The following is a 23,392-nucleotide window of genomic DNA, read 5'->3' as shown; positions in this document are numbered from 1 at the left end:
TTTTATACCGCACAGGCAGTGCAGCGATAATACGAAGCGATTGCTTCATCTGCTGGACAAAACGGACCGTTCACGCAGGGAGGCGTTTTTCCTTTCTATTGACGCCGAAAAGGCTTTCGATAGAGTCCATTGGCCATATCTGTTCAGGGTGCTTGAACGCTTTGGGTTGGGCGGCCGGCAGGAGGTGGCGGGCCTGCAACAGGAGGTCGTCCGGGAGCAGCAGGACCTCCTCCAGATAGCGTTGGAGGATTTAGAAAATCGCTCGAGGAGACATAATATCCGCATCAGAGGGGTCCCGACGGGGGCTGAGAAGGAGGACATTGGAGACTTCGTGGTGGGCCTGTTTTGCGCATTACTTGGCCTGGGTGAGACCCAGGAGATTACCTTAGACAGAGTTCATTGAGTGGGCCATGCCGGTGGGGCTGGAGACCGACCACCGGACATTCTAGCCTGTGTCCACAACTACGGACTTAAAGAGCGTATCTTGCAGCGGGCCCGCAATTTACAGCAGGTGCATTTTAGAGGTTATGAGCTCCAATTATTTCAGGACCTCTCCGTGTGGACCTTGCATAAGCTTGAATGTCCGGGGGCTTAATAGTCCCACTAAGAGGTTAGCCATCTTGTCGGCCCTAGAGAGGTCGGGGAGTCATATCTGCCTGTTGCAGGAGACACACCTCGTGCAGAAGGACATCTACCGCATGCGTTCTAAGTGGTTCCCTAGGCAATTCTGGTCTTCAGCTTCCTCGAAGCATGCAGGGGTTGCGATATTGTTAGCACGCTCATTCCCCGGGGAAGTGGTGGCAAAATTACATGAGGAACAAGGCAGGCTTTTGGCCATAAGGATGAGGTTGGGGGCCTTCTCTTTTACTATTGCTTCCCTATATGCTCCTAATACCCAACAGGAAGTCTTCCTGAAGCAGGCTCTGACCCCGCTCCTGCACTAGCCGGATGGCGCCATTTTGGTTGGGGGCGATTTTAACCTGGTGATGGATGGTGATCTGGACCGCTCCGGTCACCGCCATGGGCAGACCGGGTCCTTGACAGCGACTGGCCGCCAGTGGCTGGGTGAGTGTGGCTTGGAGGACGTGTGGAGAAGGGCACACCCCACGCTTAGGGATTATTCCTTTTACTCAGCAGCGACCAAGACATATACTCGGCTTGACCTTTTCTTGGCTTCGCAAGAGTTCCTTTCCCGAGTAAGGGAGTCGGCGATTGAGCCTCGGTCCCTGTCGGACCATGCTCCTGTCACTGTAGAGGTTGCTATGAGCATGGGGCAGGTGGGGGTGTCGGGGTGGCGATTCAGGGACTCGATTCTTCAGAATGTCGCAACAGTGGAGTCGATCTGACGTGCAATAGCGGACTACCTTAGTTTTAATGACGATGGGAGTACCTGCTTGGCAACGCTGTGGGAGGCACTGAAGGCGGTAGTGAGAGGTGAGGTGATGTTGTTGTCCGCTAGGGATAATAAAGGAAGGAGATTGATGAGGGAGGAGCTGGAACAGAGGGTGGCGGTATTGGAACGCTCCCATAAACATACGGGTACCCCTAGAGTCTGGCGGGAGCTGGAGAAAGTAAGGCAACAGCTGAAACGGCTAGATTGGGACAGGGCAGAATATGCGGTGGCACGCCTTAAGCTCAAGTATTATATTGAGAGTAATAGATGTGGGAAGCTTTTGGCACACCGGTTACGAGCGCAACGCGCAGCGTCGAGGATAAAGCTGGTCCGTTCTCCCTCGGGAGCGGAAGCGCTAACGACGACCAAATTGCGAAGGCGTTTGCGGAGTTCTATCGGGGATTGTATGAGGCTGACGATCGGGGTAATGTGGTTCCTGACGCATTTCTAGAGGGTATAGCAATTACTCCGCTGGGCGAGAGGGAGGCTGCTTCATTAGATCAGCCTGTAAGGGCGGAAGAGGTCATATCAGCAATCTCGCGTTTGCAGGTGGGGAAGTCCCCTGGTCCGGATGGTTTCACGGCTCTTTTTTATAAGACCTTTTGTGTGGAACTTGTACCGATATTAGTGCAGCTTTTCAACTCCTTCCGAGCGACGGGAGCTCTAACAGCCAGTATGTTGGATGCCACTATTGTGGTTATTCCTAAGCCGGGTAAAGACCTCGAGGAATGCGCCTCCTATAGGCCGATCTCGCTCTTGAATATTGATGCCAAATTATTTACAGGAATACTTGCTCATCGCCTTAATTACTACATGCCGGGCCTTGTGGATCCTGACCAAGCAGGTTTTATACCGCACAGGCAGTGCAGCGATAATACGAAGCGATTGCTTCATCTGCTGGACAAATCGGACCGTTCATGCAGGGAGGCGCTTTTCCTTTCTATTGACGCCGAAAAGGCTTTCAATAGAGTCCATTGGCCATATCTGTTCAGGGTGCTTGAACGCTTTGGGTTGGGCCCGGGCTTTATGGCATGGATCCGTTGTATCTACCAGGCGCCTCGGGCGGCGGTCCGGGTCAATGGGACGCTATCATTGCCGTTCTCAATCCAGCGAGGGACTCGGCAGGGGTGTCCGCTTTCACCTCTATTGTTTGCGCTTGATATGGAGCCCCTGGCTCAGCGGCTGCGCGATAGTCCTTAGATCACTGGTGTGAAATTTGGGGGCGATGACCATCTCATTTCCCTGTATGCGGACAACGTGATTCTTACCCTGGCGGAGGCCGCGACCTCGCTGCCTGCGCTAATGGGGATACTTGATGAATTTGGCCAGGTCTCGGGATTCCGGATGAATATGCAGAAGTCACAGGCCCTGAGTCAATTTATTAGCGCTGAGCATGAAAGTGACCTGAGGGCCCGATTCCATTTTATATGGTCGTCCTCGCGACTTCCTTATTTGGGGATTGATTTGGCGCCTTCCGTAGTTAGAACGGCGACTCTGAACTACACGAAATTGGTTTGTGAGGTGCAGCGGGATCTAGAGACCTGGGGAGACTTAAGCTGTCTTGGTTGGGCAGGGGGGCAGCGGTGAAGATGACTATCCTGCCACGTGTCCTGTATGTGTTCCAGGCGCTTCCCCTGACGCCTCTGCCCCGAACGATTGCAACCCTTCAAACGGCGGTTCTGAGATTCATTTGGGAGGGTAGAGCGACGCGTCTTCCACGTCGGCTTTTGTACCGCCCCAAGGGGATGGGGGGATTAGCAGTTCCCTGCCTCTTACGATATTTTCAGGCAGTGCAGTTGCGTTTTTTACTAGAGTGGAGTCGCCCGTCTACTGAGAAACATTGGTGCTTCATGGACCAAGCGGTGGTGGGTTCCCATATATGGAAGGAGCCCTGGCTCCGACGCCGGCACAGGGCGAGCGGTCTTTATTCATCCCCGATTACGGAAGTAACGTTGCGTGTATGGGACGTGGTGGCTGGTCGATTGGGACTGACGACGTTCCCATCCCCAATGACCCCTCTGGGTGCGAACCCTGACTTTGGACCAGGCCTACAAGTGGAAGCGTTGCGCCAATGGTATGAAGGGGGCTGTAAAAGGGTGGGGTGTCTCTTTGATGAGCAGGGGGTGATCTCCTTTGACCAGATGAGGGAGACATATGGCTTAACAGAGGCAGACAGGATGATGTACTATCAAATACGGCATTGGGCCCTGTTGCCAGCTAATAGAGCATTAATTAATGGGCCGCTAACGCCGTTTGAAAAATGGCTCCTAGTGAAGAAGGATGATAAACGGGTGATCTCGGAGCTTTACGGAATATTGCAGGGGGAGGGTCATCTGTCTAAATCTAAAGGTCAGTTGCGATGGGAGAGGGAACTGGAAAGGGAACTGTCTGACGAAGATTGGGATAGTATCTTTTATAGGACACACCACACGGCTTATAATACGGCAGGCACAGAGACAGCCTATAAGGTGGCCTCCTATTGGTACTTCACCCCAGCAAGGATTCACGCTTGGGATCCCACTAAGTCTAGCCTCTGTTGGAGGGGGGGTGGGGGTACGCTTGTGCACTTACTCTGGCATTGCCCCAAACTTCATAGATACTGGGAGAGTGTTATAGACACTATTGACGCAGCGTTTGGTACTCAGATCCCCAGATTCCCATTGTATATCTTGGGCCTGCCCAACCCGCTCACCTTCCCCCTGAGATCATTGAAAGGGCGGCAGATGGCCCTGGCCCTTAATGCGGCGCTGCAGTTGATATTAGCGATGTGGGGTACTGACAGGATTCCGACATTTACATCATGGCTTCATAAGCTGTGGTTCATTCTCGCTATGGAGAAGCTTACTCTGACCTCACAGCAGCAGGGCGGTGATTTCAGGGACCTATGGCAACCATTCTTGCAGATCTTATCCACAGAGTTCACCGAGTTGACATGTCTGGCTTACTTAAGAGTGCTGGGCTTGACCTGAGCTTTTCGGAGTGTGTTTGCGGGAGGGATTCCTGGGAGAACCGGGACCATGCAGGGGTAGGGCTGGGGATTCAAGTGATTGCTGTATGGCGGGCCATTTCAGGGAAACAATCTGGTGTTTTACTAATCATTTCTATGTTGTATATTACCATGCATGGAGATCACTTCACAGTGCAGCACATGATGGTGGGTGACCCCCCCCCCAAGGGGTGGGAGTACATAGAGGAGGCGAGGAGGTGGCCTATTTGGGCATGGTTGACCAGGAGTGGATTGTTATGGACTACCCCCACGCTTCCAGGCTAGTACTGCTGCACTGTGACTGTCTTATTGTGAAGAGTTGTACTTGACATGTTAATAACTTGAAAATAATAAACAGATTTGATCCATAAAACAAATAAAGCCAGCAAATGGAAGGCTAGGAAATGTGGGTTACGAAACCAAAAAGCCAATGGTAGTCAATGAGCAGAGTACATTCCCAGGGAAGCTTTCCAAATGACCCCAAAATGTCATTAGCATACTAGGCAGCTCTGCTGTCTGGTAGGCTTCAACCCAAAATGGTACAGCACTATAGTAATTTGACATCATCCACTCGCAATTTCTAACCCAAATTCCAGTGGAAACCATAAGCTAAACCTTGAGTTTGACACTACAGACACTTCGAACCTAAGACTAACTCTAACACTAAGACAGATGCTCCAAGCTGAGCAACACTTACCTAACTTTAACGATAATACTGAGCCTGACACTATCTAACTCTAAGACTCACCCTACACTAATTCTAAGCCTAACACAACTACAGAGTCTAACTTAATGTTCATGTAAGCCTAACTCTAAGAATCACAGTGACCCTAACGGTATGGATGCCCCAACACTGCCAATAACACTAACCCTAAGCCGAACACATACGAAGCCTAATAAATGTCCTAGCCTTAGCGTAATCCTAATGTAAACCTAACTCTAATGCCAGCCCTGACCCCGAAGTTATGGATAGCTCAACACTAACCATAACATCAATCCTAAACTGAGCACTTACAAAGCCTAATAAATTTCCTAGCCTTAGCTTAATGTTAATGTAAACCTAACTCTAATGCCAGCCCGGACCCTGAAGTTATGGATACCTCAACACAAACCATAACACCAAGCCTAAGCTGAGCACTTACAAATCCTAATAAATTTCCAAGCCTCAGCTTAATGTTAATGTAAACCTAACTCTAATGCCAGCCCGGACCCTGAAGTTATGGATACCCCAACGCTAACCATAACACCAAGCCTAAGCCTAACACATGTACAAAGTCTAACATATATACTAGTTCTAAGATTAATGTTCATGTAAACCTAACTCAGACGTTACCTATGAGACTCTGCAACCAGAAAGTGGACTTGAACTGTGCATGCCAGTGTGAGAGGGGCCGAGGGTCACACGTGCGGTCTCATAAAAATGAAGACCCCTAAGCCGCTCTCAAGTCACTGAACTCGGAGAGCAATGCCTAGTAGAAAGTTCTGTACCAGGCTGCCCCTACCTGTGCTCCCAGAAACAGTGGTTGTAGCCATTCACAATGGGTCGAAATTGTGACCTGCCTAAGCAAAATCGCTGAGGTAGGTCCATTTGGGACCCGATGCGAATCCCTAACAGTGTTAAACGCACTGTAGTACATCCCAGTTTGCAATTTCCTAATAGTGAATCGCAAAAATCTGCTATTAGGACATCACAAAGTGCTTTTTTGTTACATCTGGTCCCCTATTTTATTCTTAACATCCACAAAACTCTCTGGGTTTCTTCTGTGATACGCAGCTCTATATTATATTTTCAGGGTCCCTCTGTATTTTTTAACCAAAATAAAAGTGACCTGTATTAGCGAGTCAGAGAGATAAGACGGTAGCCCACATTTGCAAACTGAGACAGTTTTGAACTTGTAAAGACAGCTGGGTGGGTGTTTTACAAGGTATGGAAGGATGCTCAAATTTGTGCTTGCTGCAGGCAATGTTTGCGGTAACATCACACTAATCAACAGTAACAACCGGCCCACCATATCATAAAGCCGGCCCTGACACAGTCAAAAAACAGCTCATACACTGAAGTGTCAGATCAGCCCATCAGGCACTGCTGGATTGCGCTTTAGGCCAGTCTGACTCTGAGCATGTTACAGGTGTCTCAGAGCATCACACAAGGCTTCACAGGTAAATACTTCTGCTGTGAGCAGACTTGCACGGGTGGGGTCCACCATGGCGGTGGTCTCAGGTGGGGCCCTCGGCCATCGTCCATGCCGCACATGCCTGTAACCGATCTCAGTTATGGAGTAACAGCTGCAGTACGAATGCTCTGATAGAAAGATAAACCATGATAGTTTGTCTGAAAATCTCTTTTATGATAACAGTGCGTACTCCCTTGTACACGTCATCTTGTACCGATTGCAGAAATGTGGTTTCTGCTCGAGAAATGATTGCGCGCAAGTCTGGACCGGCCTGGTGAAGCGAGCCGTGGTGTGAAAGCTAGGTTCTAGAACCACTTGGCAGCAACGGGCCTCTCCCATTATAATTGTCTGTCCATTTCAGTGCTTAATTTGAGCTGGTGTTTTCCGGTGCTCGGCACCAGCACTTTATTGTCAACTCAGGCTAATATGACAGCCAGCCACATGGTGGCGATGTGTGTCTTATTTTTTGAGTAGCACAACAGCTGTTGTTTAGTAATAAAATATACATTAAAATCACTAATACTTGACACCCAAAGCTGTAAGAATAACTTGGGTGGAATGTGTTGGTCCTTGTAATGTATACTTAACGTCTGAATTGTCACACTTGTAGGAATGTGTTGGCTGGTAGTGATAGTATTGTCATTGGCAGTGCCAGTGGGGGCAATGGGAGGTGCAAGCTGCAGTGGCCTCCTTGGCAACAACCCTGGCACTTCTTTCTTTTTCTTTTTTTTTACAAGTTAAGTGGTGCTCCATTTAAAAGAGAGCTTCCAGTGTTTCCATCCACATGGGAAGGGAGGCGGCCATCTTGCAGAGTGCAGACAGAGCACAGGCCATGAGATGTTGTTGGGCTGCTTGGCAGGGCCATGCCTTTGGCATAATCAGGGATAAACTGTGGGTAGAGGGCTTACATCCCAGCAGCATACTAGGTGTGATTCCAGAGCTCTGGGCAGGCCTGCAGGAATGTGGTTCACTCGGACAATGTGTAGGGAAGATGGGTGGCGTGTTCACTGAGGAGCGCGGTTCAAGAGTTCTAGGAACTACTGGCTCAACTACCCTGCCCGGATGACTGGACATCATGGGTACCAGGGCACCAACAGGTTTTAGACTTCTATCACAGTGCCCCAGTTTTTGCCAAGTTTGCTTAGTGAGGGCTTTGCACAGTGCTATGTGTTGCCGGGTGGGATGAACTGTATTATATGGATCTTTCCAGCTCTCTCCCTGTCATGCAACATAGCACAGCAGCTTTGGGTGATACGCTCAGTTCTGTGACATATTTGTAAATATAGGCCCAAGAGGAAAGTGGAATGAAGGCTTGAAGGGGACCTGTTGGCCCAGAGGGCACTGGTAGGCCAAGTAAGGCTCCTTGTGTTCCATTTTTACTGATTTTTACAGATAAATACTTACAGAAACTCATTTATTTTCCTGTCTGTATTTATTTTTAAATGGGGATAAAAATGAAAATTGTGTTGTTTTTTGGGTGATTCTACATGCTGTCAGTCACAGCTGCCAAGTGAATAGCTGTATTCATTGACAGGGAAGTGGGTAAAAAAACAGAAAGGAATTCTATTTCAGAGGCTTAAATAGCAGTAGAAATGCATAAGGTTGATATTAATATGTGGGTGTTTTCATATAAATGCATTGTTTTATCATCTGTGAGTTTTCATATCATTGAAACCTCTCAGGTGTTTAAGAATGTACTCAAATTTATTAGTTTCATCATCATTTTTTGACAAAACTCAAAATAAATATGGATAAATACAGATAAAATTAGCCAAAATAAATATGGCTAAATACAGATGGAAAAATAAAAAAAGTAAGGGCCTCATTTATAAGCCCTTTGCGCCACCGCAGCATCATTTTTTTTATGCATCACTGACGCTAGCAGTGCACTACACTGTTCCATATTTACAGATTGACGCATTGACCTCAATGCCTCAGTTTGTAAAGCCCTGCGTCACATTATACTTGCACCAGATATAATGTATTTAGGCTAGGCATTCCCACGGGAAACGCCACGCGTTACATTTCACTGCATCATTTTGCCACTTTACTGCTCAGAGCAGGCAGAAAATTGACACAGAGCTTTTTCCTATGGGAGACTCCTCACATTGCTGGTGTTGCGTCAGTTTAACATACCTACCCCAGCAATGTGTGAGTTAGCACCAGCAGATGCGTCAGAATTTCTGGCGCATCTGTGAAAACGTGCACCATGGAGCTCTGTATTGTAAATACAGCGCATCTATGGCATCTTTAGGGGATGTACGGGAAACGCAAGAAATCTGACGCTTCAATGGCAATGTGTCAGATTCTTGTAAATGAGACCCTAAATACCAACAAAACAGGAGCCCTAGCTGTAAGTAACAGTGGAGGGTGTAGTTAACCCTTTGGGTGCAGGAGTCGGCCACTGCCCGACGCCTGCACTACCTCCCTGGTGCGGGTCACGACCATTGGCCGACACCAAGGAGGGGGTTAATAAATCCTTGGGTTCGTCGCACCCGAGGATTATTATTTTATTTTTTTAAGCCCCGGGAGACACAGAAGCTTTTCCGTGCCTCCCCCCGCCCCCCACCCACCCCTTTGTGACGTCAGCGCGTCACTTTGTGTATTTCCCCATCGGAGCAGAAACCGGACGCAAAACGGCCCCACACGGCCTTCCCCACATTCGGGAAGGCCTCGTAAGAAAGGGGAGACTCTCCCCTTTCTTACGAGGCCTTCCTGAAAGTGTTTCCTGTCCCCCGACCGCAGCACAGCTGCGATTGGGGGCCAGGAAACACCACTAGACACCAGGGATTTCACTTGGGGGGGTCGGCCCCCTCGGAAAACGGGACAACCCGCCCCCCCCCCCCCTCCCCAGGCATATATTTTTTTTTTAAAAGGTAGGCGCACCCCCAGGGGCTAAATTTTATTTTAAAATAAATAAATTAATTAATTAAAAGAAATGGACAGGGGGTCGCCCAACATTTTGGCCCCCAAGGAAACCATACAACTACTAAAAAAATATATATATAGATCTATATATATAGATCTATCTATGTAGATATATCTATCTATAGGTATATCTATGTAGATATATATATATATATATATATATATATATATATATATATATCACTTTATCACTTTTGTCAGTACATGTGTGGTTTCCTGGGGGCTGCAATCGGCCCCCAGGAAAACCAGACCCACATATAAAAGTGATCTATATATATATATAGTCTTGTAGTAGCAGCTTGCGTCTTCAAAGCAATGCACATACTTCAACTGACGCATTTCAACTGTAACTTTTAGGCAGCAATAAAAAAGTCAAGTAAGTATTGTGATTATGTTTCTTCTACAAAAGGGTCAGACTTTTGTCTAGTGGCAGTTTTAGTGCCATAAAGAAGCGCAGAAGGTTTATATGCCTACTGCAAGGAGCAAATCTGCATTTTATGTAAATAGCTGAGTACATTAGTAAAGTCAGCCATTACCTGCGCTATAATACAAATGAAATGTATGTGCGGGGTGGAGGGCGGCTATGGAGAGATGAAGGGCACTTTTGCTGGGTGGTAATGAGGGAATCCGAGGAGGAGGGAGTGGGAGCACCAATAATGATTGTTAGACTGTGCGCAGGAGGTGCTAAAGACTGTGACAACTGTGAGTGTCTTGAAAGAACGTGCTGATTGAGGGAAGAAGCGTAGGTAAGGTGGCCTCTACTGTTGCACGTATCTCACACACACCATCGATTTTGTGACTGTCTACGTAGGCTAGTGTTTTAGAGCAACAGTTTAGCCAATAGCAGAGATGGCATCTTGATGGATGACTGCTGCCGTCACTTGGGTTATAGAGGACAGCTCTGACATAGGATCAGAGACTGAGACATCAGATACTGAGACAGCATCTGAGGGATAGGACAATTGCGCAGACTCTGGGAGTGATTTTCCAGTCGGAGGAGTCCCACTTGATAACTCCGCTTCCAGTAAATTATGAGGGAGGTGATGAGGACAGTCCTGCTGTCCCTTCGCAAGCACAGTCTGTGCAACGGGGCAATAGTGGGTTAGCCCAACCCAGAGAGCAGGTGAATGCAGCGGCAAGCAGAGAGAGAGAGTGCTCTCTTTGGAGCTCCCCAATTTAGTTCAGCCCCAAATTCCACCGCCCAAATCGTATTGTGGAGACATCAAAATTATCTATCACAAAACAAACTGGTTTTGTAAGGCAGGCAGCTGTGTTTTTGGTCCTGGGTTCGGCTGCCATATAGAGAAACACACTAAACCCAAACATTTCTGGAAACTAGACATTTGGGGGAGTCCACAGAGGTGTGACTTGTGTGGATTCCCCAAAGTTTTCTTACCCAGAATACCCTGCAAAGCTGAAATGTTGAATAAAAACTCTATTTTTCTCGCATTTCTGTCACACAAACTACAGGAATATGCTGGTATCCACAAAATTCCTACCACCCAGTGATTCTTCACCTGTCCTGATAAAAACACTACCCCACTTGAGTGCCTACACCTAGTGCCTGCGTCAGGAATGGATCACCCCTGGGTCAACAGCTGCCTCATGTAAGGACCAACATTGACCGTTGTGTGATCTATTCCTGTCGCGGGCACCAGGCCTACCCACACAAGTCAGGTACCATTTTTATCAGGAGACTTGGAGGAACGCTGGGTGGAAGGAAATTTGTGGCTCCTCTCAGATTCCAGAACTTTCTGTCACCGAAATGTGAGGAAAAAGTGTTTTTTTAGCCACATTTTGAGGTTTGCAAAGGATTCTGTGTAACAGAACCTGGTCAGAGCCCCACAAGTCACCCCATCTTGGATTCCCCTAGGTCTCTAGTTTTCAAAATTGCACAGGTTTGGGAGGTTTCCCTAGGTGCCGGCTGAGCTAGAGGCCAAACCTACAGGTAGGCACTTTGCAAGAAACACCTCGGTTTTCTGTCAAAAAATGGGATGTGTCCACGTTGTGTTTTGGGGCATTTCCTGTCGCGGGCGCTAGGCCTACCCACAAAAGTGAGGTATCAATTTTATCGGGAGACTTGGGGGAGTGCTGGGTAGAGGGAAATTTGTGGCTTCTCTCAGATTCCAGAACTTTCTGTCCCCGAAATGTGAGGAAAATGTGTTTTTTTACCCATATTTTGAGGTTTGCAAAGGATTCTGGGTAACAGAACCTGGTCAGAGCCCCACAAGTCACCCCATCTTGGATTCCCCTAGGTCTCTAGTTTGAAAAAATGCACAGGTTTGGTAGGTTTCCCTAGGTACAGGCTGAGCCAGAGGCCAAAATCTAAAGGTAGGCACTTAGCAAAAAACACCTCTGTTTTCTGTCAAAAAATGGGATGTGTCCACGTTGTGTTTTGGGGCATTTCCTGTCGCAGGCGCTAGGCCTACCCACACAAGTGAGGTATCAATTTTATCGGGAGACTTGGGGGAACGCTGGGTGGAAGGAAATTTGTGGCTCCTCTCAGATTCCAGAACTTTCTGTCACTGAAATGTGAGGAAAATGTGTTTTTTAGCCAAATTTTGAGGTTCGCATAGTATTCTGGGTAACTGAACCTGGTCAGAGCCCCACACGTCACCCCATCTTGGATTCCCCTAGGTGTCTAGTTTTAAAAAATGCCAAGGTTTGCTATGTTTCCCTAGGTGCCGGCTGAGCTAGAGGCAAAAATCTACAGCTAGGCACTTTGCAAAAAACATGTCAGATTTCAATATAAAAATGTGATGTGTCCATGTTGCGTTTCCTGTCGCGAGCATTAGGCCTACCCACGCAAGTGAGGTACCATTTATATCGGGAGACTTGGGGTGACACAGAATAGCAAAACAGGTGTTATAGCCCCTTGTCTTTCTCTACATTTTTTCCTTCCAAATGTAAGACAGTGTGTAAAAAAGACGTCTATTTGAGAAATGGCCTGTAATTCACATGGTAGTATGGGCACCCATTTTGGAAATACAAAGGTTTTCTTGATACCTATTTTTCACTCTTTATATTTCACCAAATGATTTGCTGTATACACGGTATAGAATGAAAACCCATTGCAAGGTGCAGCTCATTTATTGGCTCTGGGTACCTAGGGATCTTGATGAACCTACAAGCCCTATATATCCTCACAACCGGAGGAGTCCAGCACACGTAACAGTACATTGCATTAAAAAATCTGACATTGCAGGAAAAAGTTACAGAGTAAAACGTGGAGAAAAATTGCTGTTTTTTTCAGCTCACTCTCAATATTTTTTTATTTCAGCTGTTATTTTCTGTAGGAAAACCTTGTAGGATCTACACAAATGACCCCTTGCTGAACTCTGAATTGTGTCTACTTTTCAGAAATGTTTAGCATTCCGGGATCCAGCATTGGTTTCACACCCATTCCTGTCACTAACTGGAAGGAGGCTGAAAGCACCAAAAATAGTAAAAATGGGGTATGTCCCAGTAAAATGCCAAAATTGTGTTGAAAAATGTGGTTTTCTGATTCAAGTCTGCCCGTTCCTGAAAGGTGGGAAGATGGTGATTTTAGCACCAGAAACCCTTTGTTGATGCCATTTTCAGGGAAAAAACCACAAGCCTTCTTCGGCAGTCCTTTTTCCCATTTTTTAAACAAAAACGAAATTTTCACTATATTTTGGCTAATTTCTTGGTCTCCTCCAGGGGAAACCACAAACTCTGGGTACCATTAGAATCTCTGGGATGTTGGAAAAAACGGACGCAAATTTGGCGTGGATAGCTTATGTGGACAAAAAGTTATGAAGGCCTAAGCGCGAACTACCCCAAATAGCCAAAAAATGGCTCAGCACTGGGGGGGGGGATAAGGCCCAGCAGCTAAGAGATTAAAGGAAATGGGGAAGAAGGCGGTAGTGCCAGAGGGGTGGGTGGGTGTCTGGGTTGAGTTGTTTATAGGGTGAGGGCAGCTTGGGGCATTAATCCTAATCGATTAGAGGGCACTTTCGTTTGTGCGGCAAGGGCAGAAGGATGTGTTCTTGAGCTCTTCCTGCTTTGAAACAATAGAGAAAACTTTTTCAGGTGATGAATGGTTTTGATGTTGAAGGTGATCGGACCCCGTCTAGCGCTTCACTAACCCTCTTCCTCTGTCCTTCGCAGCGCTGCTCATGGTGGAGACCGACACGTTTGGGAGCCACGTCCGCATCAAGGGCAAAGAAACCAGTTATTACATCTGCATGAACAGGAGCGGCAAGGTCCTTGGCAAGGTGGGTATCACCCCTCCCAGAGGTAGTATGGGTAGCCAAAGTTAGAAGGGTGTTAACAGAAATGACATCACATGCCCTTTGACTCCACCCCCAAAGTCCAAGTCACAGGGCTGTTAACGGAAATGACATCAAATGCCCTTTGACTCCTCCCCCAATATCCAAGTCACAGGGGGTGTCAACGGAAGTGACATCAAATGCCCTTTGACTCCTCCCCAAAGTTCAAGTCACAGGGGTGTTAACGGAAGTGACATCACATGCCCTTTGACTCCTCCCCCAAAGTCCAAGTCACAGGGGGTGTTAACAGAAGTGACATCACATGCCCTTTGACTCCTCCCCCAACGTCCAAGTCACAGGGTTGTTAACGTAAGTGACATCACATGCCGTTTGACTCCTCCCTCAATGTCCAAGTCACAGGGGTGTTAACGGAAGTGACATCACACACCCCTTTGACTCCTCCCACAAAGACTTCATGTGCAGCAATGGTTAGTGTGTGACTGCCATGACTCTAATCAGATCTTTACTGCAATCCAAGTGTGCGGGATGTTAATGAACAGTGATTAACAAGCAGACCACACAGCCAGGTTCTGAAATCACCAAGTAACAAAGCGTCTGATTTAGAGATTGGCCGAGGGGTTACTCTGTCACAAACGTGACATATATTCTGTCCTCTGTATTATGAGTTCCATAGGCTATAATGGAATTGTAATCATATTTGTGACAGAGTAACCCCTCCGTCAAACTCTAAATCAGGCCTAAAGTTATTTATTAAAAAAATGTTTTGGGCCTGATTTACGTCTTGACGGAGGGGAATACTCCATCACAAAGTGATGAATTTTCTGTCTGCCTTATCACGATCCCATGATGTCCTATGGAGATCACACCCTCTGCCAAGATGTGAATCAGGCCCATAATTCTTAAATCCCAGGGGTTGTAAAGCAGTCCATGGGAATTGTAAACAGCGGCGAAGAAGCTGTTGCCACCTTTATCTGTCACAGGAACTCTTTGACCCCCTAATGAATATACAAGGCAGCCCCCTTGCCCCGCCCACTGTCCCTCACCAGAATCCTCTGTGCTTTCAAGGGGTGAGGGTGAGGCAGGCCATGGGAAGTAGAGGCACTTTACTTCCTCTTCCTGTCACCTCCTTCGTTAGTACTGACACCGGGGGAAGGGCACTGCCCAGGGTAGCAAGGACAGTACCCGGGGTAGCAGGGACTGAGCAAAGGGTAGCAATGGGAGTGCAAGGGACAGTGGCACAGGTATCAAGTGAAGTGCCAGGGGAGCCAAGGGCAGTGCCTGAGCTAGCAAATGCAGTGCCTGGGGTAGCAAGTGGAGTGCCCAGGGTAACGAGGGCAGTTTCAGGGGTAACAAGGGTAGTGCCAGGGGTAGCAAAGGCACTTCGAGGGCTAGCCATGGCAATGCCAGGAGTAACAAGGGCAGTGCCAGGGGTAACAAGGGCAGTGTCAGAGGAAGCAAGGGCTTTATCAGGGAAAGCAAGGGTAGTGTTAGGGGTAACCAGGACAGTGCCAGGTGCACCAAGGCAGTGCCAGGGGTAACAAGGGCAGTGCCAGGGACACCAAGGCAGTGCCAGGGGTGACAAGGACAGTGCCAGGGGTAGCAAGGGCAGTGCCAGGGGAAGCAAGGGGAGTGCCAAGGGTAACAAGGGCAGTGACAGGGGCATCAAGGGCAGTGCCAGGGGTAACAAGGGATATGTCAGGCATAACAAGGATAGTCAGTCACACAAGTTCTAGGGAGTACCACCACACTCACTAGAAAAGGAGAGAAAAGTGAAGCAAATGTGTGACGGGATCACGGGATACCATCTCCCAAATTACACAATATCACCCACAAGTATCCTGCACCCTTAGGACTGGAATAAAGTTCAGGTTTCTCCCAATAACCAAAGGGGGGGTCCTAAATGTTTTTTTTGTAATCCTCAATAACCCTAATGGTGTCATGCTTCATCATTGGGTCCCATCCCAGTCCCTATAAACCAGAATGGGTCAGCCGAATTCTAGGAGGCACTTCTGATATCCTCACCAACGGGGGTCCAGCTGTTGTAAGATAAACATACATAGTGGGCACCCCTGCTTCACTTTAACGTTGGGTGCCATTAATATATTTAGAAACTAGGGGCCTGATTTAGAGTTTGCCGATGGGGTTACTCTGTTACAAACGTGACGGATATCTTCTCTGTCGTATTATGATCTCATTATATCCTGTAGGAATCATAATATGGCGGACAGGAGCATGTCTCTCACAGTGTAACCCATCCACCAAACTCTAAATCAGCAGATGTTCTGCAAGGGATACTATGTCCTCACACCCCCCCTGCATCGACATGTTTCGACCCACTTTAAACAGCCACTTAAGGTCTGGGCTTTCGTCAGGAATGATGTTAGTACCTCTCTGACTGTGCGTCTCTGAGTCTCTTAGTCGTACCAGTCAGGGGGATGTGATGCAGGCAGGACACAGCAGAGCGCTAATATGTGCCACTGAGGCAAGGTACACTTTAGGTGAGTGTGACTATATGAACATGCCATCAGGCCTTTCCTTTTAAGGGGTATCACTAAATACTATGTAGGGCATTATGGACCTCATTTCAACCCTGGCTGACTGCAGAATAATGAAGAAAAGTGCTGCCAACAGGCTGGCTGTACTTGTCCCCATAATATGACATTGGCGGTTTGGCTGAAGCCAAACCACCAATGTACCACTCCATCTATCACGGTGATAACAGCCGCCAAGCTGGAGACTTCAGTCTACAGCCAGGCAGCTGTCACTAGCCCGCCCGCGTGATTATGACCCTGCCTACTGCCATGGTTTTCGTGGCTTCCTGACCGCTGCGAAAACCATGGCGGTAGGCACTATCAGTGACAGGGAATTCCTTCCCTGTCACTTATAGGGGTCTTCGACCACCCCCCTCCCCCACCCCAGGTTTCCTTCTCACCCCCCCTCCCACTTCCCACTCCAGACCCTTCCCCCAAAATACATGCACCTTCACACACCATCATACACACTCATACACACACTCATACCCACATGCACCCACGCATGCATACATCCATTCACACACACATCCAAACACACTGACATACATAGAAGCACACATACATTCACACAACACAACATACACGCACTCACACCTCCACACATGCACACACATACAACACGCAACACCCCCCCCCGCATTCACGTACGCACAATCATACACACACACACACACCACCTCCCACCCCCCTCCCCTGTCGGAGGACCCAACTTACCTGATTTTAGGGGGTCCTCCGGCAGGACATGGTACGGGGCGCTGCTGCCAGCAGCAGCGTCCACCTGCAGAACACCGCCAGGCCGTATGATGTGTCATGATACAGTCTGCGGCGGTCTCCTGGCGTGGCGCTGCTGCTGGCAACAGCGCCACCTCTCTGCCATCCGCCGCCATGGCCACAGCCGGAATTCTGCCATCTTTCTGGCTGAATTCCATCTACGGTCATAATATGATGGACGGCTGGTAGCCGCAGGGCCGGTCTTTTAGCAGCCATCGCCACGGCAGTAGGCGGTTTTTACCGCCAATGTCATAGTGAGGGCCTATATGTGCTCCAGCAGCAAGCAAGTAAGCCTACATCATTTGGTTTGATTTATGCTGTACATCTGGTTTGTCTTAGGAGCCCCTCACCGCATCAGCCTGACAGTGCACCTCAGACCCCTGTAGCCTGACAGTGCACCTCAGACCCTTGTACCCTGACAGTGCAGCTCACACCCTTGTAGCCAGACAGTGCACCTCACACACTCATAGCCTGACAGTGCACCTCAGATCCTCGTAGCCTGACAGTGCACCTCACACCCCTGTAGCCTAATAGTGCACCTCACACCCTTGTACCCTGACAGTGCCCCTCACACACTCATAGCCTGCAAAAGTCATTGAGAAAATTGTCAACAAACAACCAACCCGTTTCCTCAAGGAGAACAACAATCTGGACCCGTCTCAATCTGGATTCTGCAGCAACCACAGCACGGAAACCCCCTTCATCGCTGCCACCAATGATATCAGGATCATACCTGACAACGGCTAAACCGGGGCCCTCATGCTCCTGGACCTCTCGGCCGGGTTCTACACCGTCTGCCATCACACCCTACGCACTTGCCTCAACAACGCAGGGATTTGTGACAGAGCCCTGGACTGGATTACCTCCTTCCTAACCGGCAGAACTTAGAGAGTCCGCCTCCCTCCATTCCACTCTGAAGCCACCAAAATCGTCTGCAGAGTTCCACAGGGATCGTTCCTCAGCCTGACCCCCTTTAAAGTCTACATGGCACCGCTAACAAACATTGCCCGATCTCACAACCTCAACATCGTCTCATACGCCAATGACTCCCAGCTGATCCTCTCCCTCACCAAGGACCCCGCCACCACCAAAACCAACCTCCACGAAGGAATGAAGGCCATCGCCGAATGAATGAAGAACAGCTGCTTGAAACTGAATTCTGACAAAACTGAGGACCTCATCCTCGGCTCCACTCCCTCCACATGGGACGACTCCTGGTGGACATCCACCGACCACGCACGCAACCTGGGATTCATCCTGGACTCATCCCTATCAATGACCCACAAGTCAATGCCGTCTCTTCCTCCTGCTTCAACACCCTCCACATGCTTTGAAAGATCTACAAATGGATCCCTACTGAAACCAGAGGACGGTCACCCAAGCCCTTGTAAGCAGCAAACTAGACTATGGCAACGCCCTCTACGTAGGAACCACGGCCAAGATCCAGAAAAGACTGCAACGCATACAGAACGCCTCCGCACGTCTCATCCTGAACATCCCCTGCCACAGCCACACCCACATCACAGCCCACCTGAGAGACCTGCACTGGCTCCCGTCAACAAGAGAATCACCTTCAAACTCCTCACCCATGCTCACAAGGCACTGCACAATACCGGACCAGAATACCTTAACAGACGGCTCTCCTACACTCCGACCCGACAGCTTCGCTCCGCTGACCTTGCCCGCACCACCGTCCCACGCATCCACAGAATGACGGGCGGTGGCAGATCGTTCTCCCACCATGCCGCAAAAATGTGGAACACTCTTCTCACCCTCCTACATCAGACACAGGACCTACTTACCTTGAGGAGACACCTCAAGACCTGGCTGTTTGATCAGTAGCAGCCCTCAACCCCCCCCCATCAGCGCCTTGAAACCCTCACAGGTGAGTAGTGCGATTTCCAAATGATTTGATTGATTAATTGATTGGTAGTGCACCTTGCACCCTCGTAGCCTGACAGTGCATCTCACACCCTCATATCAGCCTGACAGTGCATCTCACACGCTTGTAGCCTGACAGTGCCCCTCACACACTCATAGCCTGACAGTGCACCTCACACTCATAACCTGACCGTGCATCTCCCACCCTCGTACCCTGACAGTGCACCTCACACACTCATAGTCTGACAGTGCACCTCAGATCCTCGTAGCCTGACAGTGCACCTCACACCCTCATATTAGCCTGACAGTGAATCTCACACCTGTGTAGCCTGACAGTTCACCTCGCACCCTCATAGCCTGACAGTGCACCCCCCATTCTCATATGAGGGTGTGCACCTCACACCCTCATATCAGCCTGACAATGCATCGAACACCCTCATAGCCTGACAGTTCACCTCACACCCTCGTAGCTTTACAGTGCACCTCACACCCTCGTAGCCTGACAGTGCACCTCAGATCCTAGTAGCCTGACAGTGCACCCCACATCCTTGTAGCCTGACAGTGCACCTCACACCCTCATATCAGCCTGACAGTGCATCCCACACCCTCAAAGCCTGACAATTCACCTAGCACCCTCGTAGCCTTACAGCGCTCCTCACATCCTCATATCAGCCTGACAGTGCACCACACACCCTTGTATCAGCCTGATAGTGCACCTCACACCCTCGTAGCCTGACAGTGCACCTCACACCCTCGTAGCCTGACAGTGCACCTCACACCCTCATACCCTGACAGTACACCTCACACCCTCGTAGTCTGATAGTGCACCTCACACCCTTGTAGCCTGATAGTGCACCTTACATCCTTGTAGCCTGATAGTGCACCTCACCCCCTCACCCCCTAATAGTGCACCTCATACCCTGACAGTGCACCTTACACACTCATAGCCTGACAGTGCACCTCACACCCTTGTAGGCTGACAGTGCACCTTGCATCTTTGCAGCCTGACAGCGTACCTCACACCCTGATACCCTGACAGTGCACCTCTGTAGGAAAGTACCATCTTGCCTGGCATGTTACCCCCATTTTTCACTGTATATATGTTGTTTTAGTTGTATGTGTCACTGGGACCCTGCCAGCCAGGGCCCCAGTGCTCATAAGTGTGCCTGAAAGTGTTACCTGTGTTATGACTAACTGTCTCATTGAGGCTCTGCTATCCAGAACCTCAGTGGTTATGCTCTCTCATTTCTTTCCAAATTGTCACTAACAGGCTAGTGACAAATTTCACCAATTCACATTGGCATACTGGAACACCCTTATAATTCCCTAGTATATGGTACTGAGGTACCCAGGGTATTGGGGTTCCAGGAGATCCCTATGGACTGCAGCATTTCTTTTGCCACCCATAGGGAGCTCTGACAATTCTTACACAGGCCTGCCACTGCAGCCTGAGTGAAATAACGTCCACGTTATTTCACAGCCATTTACCACTGCACTTAAGTAAGTGTTTATAAGTCACCTATATGTCTAACCTTTACCTGGTAAAGGTTAGGTGCAAAGTTACTTAGTGTGTGGGCACCCTGGCACTAGCCAAGGTGCCCCCACATTGTTCAGGGCAAATTCCCCGGACTTTGTGAGTGCGGGGACACCATTACACGCGTGCACTACACATAGGTCAATACCTATGAGTAGCTTCACAATGGTAACTCCGAACATGGCCATGTAACATGTCTAAGATCATGGAATTGCCCCCTCTATGCCATCCTGGCATTGTTGGCACAATCCCATGATCCCACGGGTCTGTAGCTCAGACCCGGGTACTGCCAAACTGCCTTTTCAGGGGTTTCACTGCAGCTGCTGCTGCTGCCAACCCCTCAGACAGGGTTCTGCCCTCCTGGGGTCCAGCCAGGCTTGGCCCAGGATGGCAGAACAAAGGACTTCCTCAGAGAAAGGGTGTTACACCCTCTCCCTTTGGAAAAAGGTGTTAAGGCAGGGGAGGAGTAGCCTCCCCCAGCCTCTGGAAATGCTTTCATGGGCACAGATGGTGCCCATTTCTGCATAAGCCAGTCTACACCGGTTCAGGGACCCCTCAGCCCTGCTCGGGCGCGAAACTGGACAAAGGGAAGGGGAGTGACCACTCCCCTGACCTGCACCTCCTTTGGGAGGTGCCCAGAGCTCCTCCAGTGTGCTCCAGACTTCTGCCATCTTGGAAACAGAGGTGCTGCTGGCACACTGGACTGCTCTGAGTGGCCAGGGCCAGCAGGTGACGTCAGAGACTCCTTCTGATAGGCTCCTTCAGGTGTTGCTAGCCTATCCTCTCTCCTAAGTAGCCAAACCCTCTTTTCTGGCTATTTAGGGTCTCTGCTTTGGGGAATTTCTTAGATAACGAATGCAAGAGCTCATCAGAGTTCCTCTGCATCTCTCTCTTCACCTTCTGCCAAGGAATCGACTGCTGACCGCGCTAGAAGCCTGCAAAACTGCAACAAAGTAGCGAAGACGACTACTGCAACTCTGTAACGCTGATCCTGCCGCCTTCTCGACTGTTTTCCTGGTGGTGCATGCTGTGGGGGTAGTCTGCCTCCTCTCTGCACTAAAAGCTCTGAAGAAATCTCCCGTGGGTCGACGGAATCTTCCCCCTGCTACCTCAGGCACCAAAGAACTGCATCACCGGTCCCCTGGGTCTCCTCTCAGCACGACGAGCGAGGTCCCTTGAATCCAGCAACTGTGTCCAAGTGACTCCCACAGTCCAGTGACTCTTCAGTCCAAGTTTGGTGTAGGTAAGTCCTTGCCTCCCCACGCCAGACTGCATTGCTGAGAACCGCGACTTTTGCAGCTACTCCGGCCTCTGTGCACTTCCGGCAGAAATCCTTTGTGCACAGCCAAGCCTGGGTCCACGGCACTCTAACCTGCATTGCACGACTTTCTAATTGGCTCTCCGGCGACGTGGGACTCCTTTGTGCAACTTCGGGTGAGCACTGTTTCACTCCTCTTTGTAGTGCCTGTTCTGGCACTTATGTGGGTGCTGCCTGCTTCTGAGAGGGCTCCTTGTCTTGCTCGACGCCCCCTCTGTCCCCAGACGCAATTGGCAACATCCTGGTCCTTCCTGGGCCACAGCAGCATCCAAAAACCTTAACTGCATGATTTGCAGCTAGCAAGGCTTGTTGGCAGTCTTTCTTCAGGAAAACACTTCTGCACGACTCTTGACGGCGTGGGGGATCCATCCTCCAAAGGGGAAGTCTCTAGCCTTTGTCGTTCCTGCAGAATCCTCAGCTTCTACTGTCCAGTAGCAGCTTCTTTGCACCCACAGCTGGCATTTCCTGGGCATCTGCCCATCTCCGACTTGCTTGTGACTTTTGGACTTGGTCCCCTTGTTCCACAGGTACCCTCGACTGGAAATCCATTGTTGTTGCATTGCTGGTTTGTGTCTTTCCTGCAGAATTCCCCAATCACGACTTCTGTGCTCTTTGGGGAACGTTACTGCACTTTGCACTCACTTTTCAGGGTCTTGGGGTGGGCTATTTTTCTAACCCTTACTATTTTCTAATAGTCCCAGCGACCCTCTACAAGGTCACATACGTTTGGGGTCCATTCGTGGTTCGCATTCCACTTTTGGAGTATATGGTTTGTGTTGCCCCTACCCCTATGTGTCCCCATTGCATCCTATTGTAACTTTACATTGTTTGCACTGTTTTCTAATACTATACTGCATATTTTTGGTATTGTGTACATATATCTTGTGTATATTTGCTATCCTCATACTGAGGGTACTCACTGAGATACTTTGGCATATTGTCATAAAAATAAAGTACCTTTATTTTTAGTATATCTGTGTATTGTGTTTTCATATGATATTGTGCAAGTGACACTAGTGGTACTGTAGGAGCTTCACTCGTCTCCTAGTTCAGCCTAAGCTGCTCTGCTAAGCTACCATTATCTATCAGCCTAAGCTGCTAGACACCCTATACACTAATAAGGGATACCTGGGCCTGGTGCAAGGTGTAAGTACCCCTTGGTACTCACTACAAGCCAGTCCAGCCTCCTACAACCTCACACCCTCATACCCTGACAGTGCACCTTACACCCTCATAGCCTGACAGTTATAGCCTGACAGTGCACCTCACACCCTGATACCCTGACAGTGCACCTCACACCCTCATACCCTGACAGTGCACCTTACACCCTCATAGCCTGACAGTGCACCTCACACCCTGATACCCTGACAGTGCACCTCACACCCTGATACCCTGACAGTGCACCTCGCCCCCTCATACCCTGACAGTGCACCTAGCCCCCTCAAACCCTGACAGCGCACCTCACACCCTGGTATAAAGCAGAAAGTGCCACCTTTGCTGACAACAGCATCCTTGAGGCAGTAGTTGGAGAGCTTGTGGGGGGAGCACGAGCGAGGAGGAGGAGGAAGGTTGAAGGGAAAGTTAAAAGGAGGAAGTGGAGCCTTGCCACAAAAAGGAGAT

The 23,392-nt window shown here is 49.2% G+C and overlaps 1 protein-coding gene across 1 annotated transcript in view; it reads left to right on the top strand.

Annotated features, from left to right (window-relative positions):
• The window catches only part of LOC138301510 (fibroblast growth factor 18-like), a 161,521-nt gene that overhangs the window by 136,605 nt on the left and 1,524 nt on the right, over window positions 1-23,392 (top strand). The window contains exon 4 of the mRNA XM_069199186.1: window positions 13,613-13,719. Coding sequence (XP_069055287.1) covers window positions 13,613-13,719 — 107 coding nt within the window. The remainder of the gene's footprint in view (window positions 1-13,612; window positions 13,720-23,392) is intronic.

The sequence above is a fragment of the Pleurodeles waltl genome, chromosome 1_1 (genome assembly GCF_031143425.1).
Source record: "Pleurodeles waltl isolate 20211129_DDA chromosome 1_1, aPleWal1.hap1.20221129, whole genome shotgun sequence".
Lineage (NCBI taxonomy): Eukaryota > Metazoa > Chordata > Amphibia > Caudata > Salamandridae > Pleurodeles > Pleurodeles waltl.
Note: the sequence above shows the minus strand (reverse complement) of the source record. Positions and strands in the feature narration are given on the sequence as shown.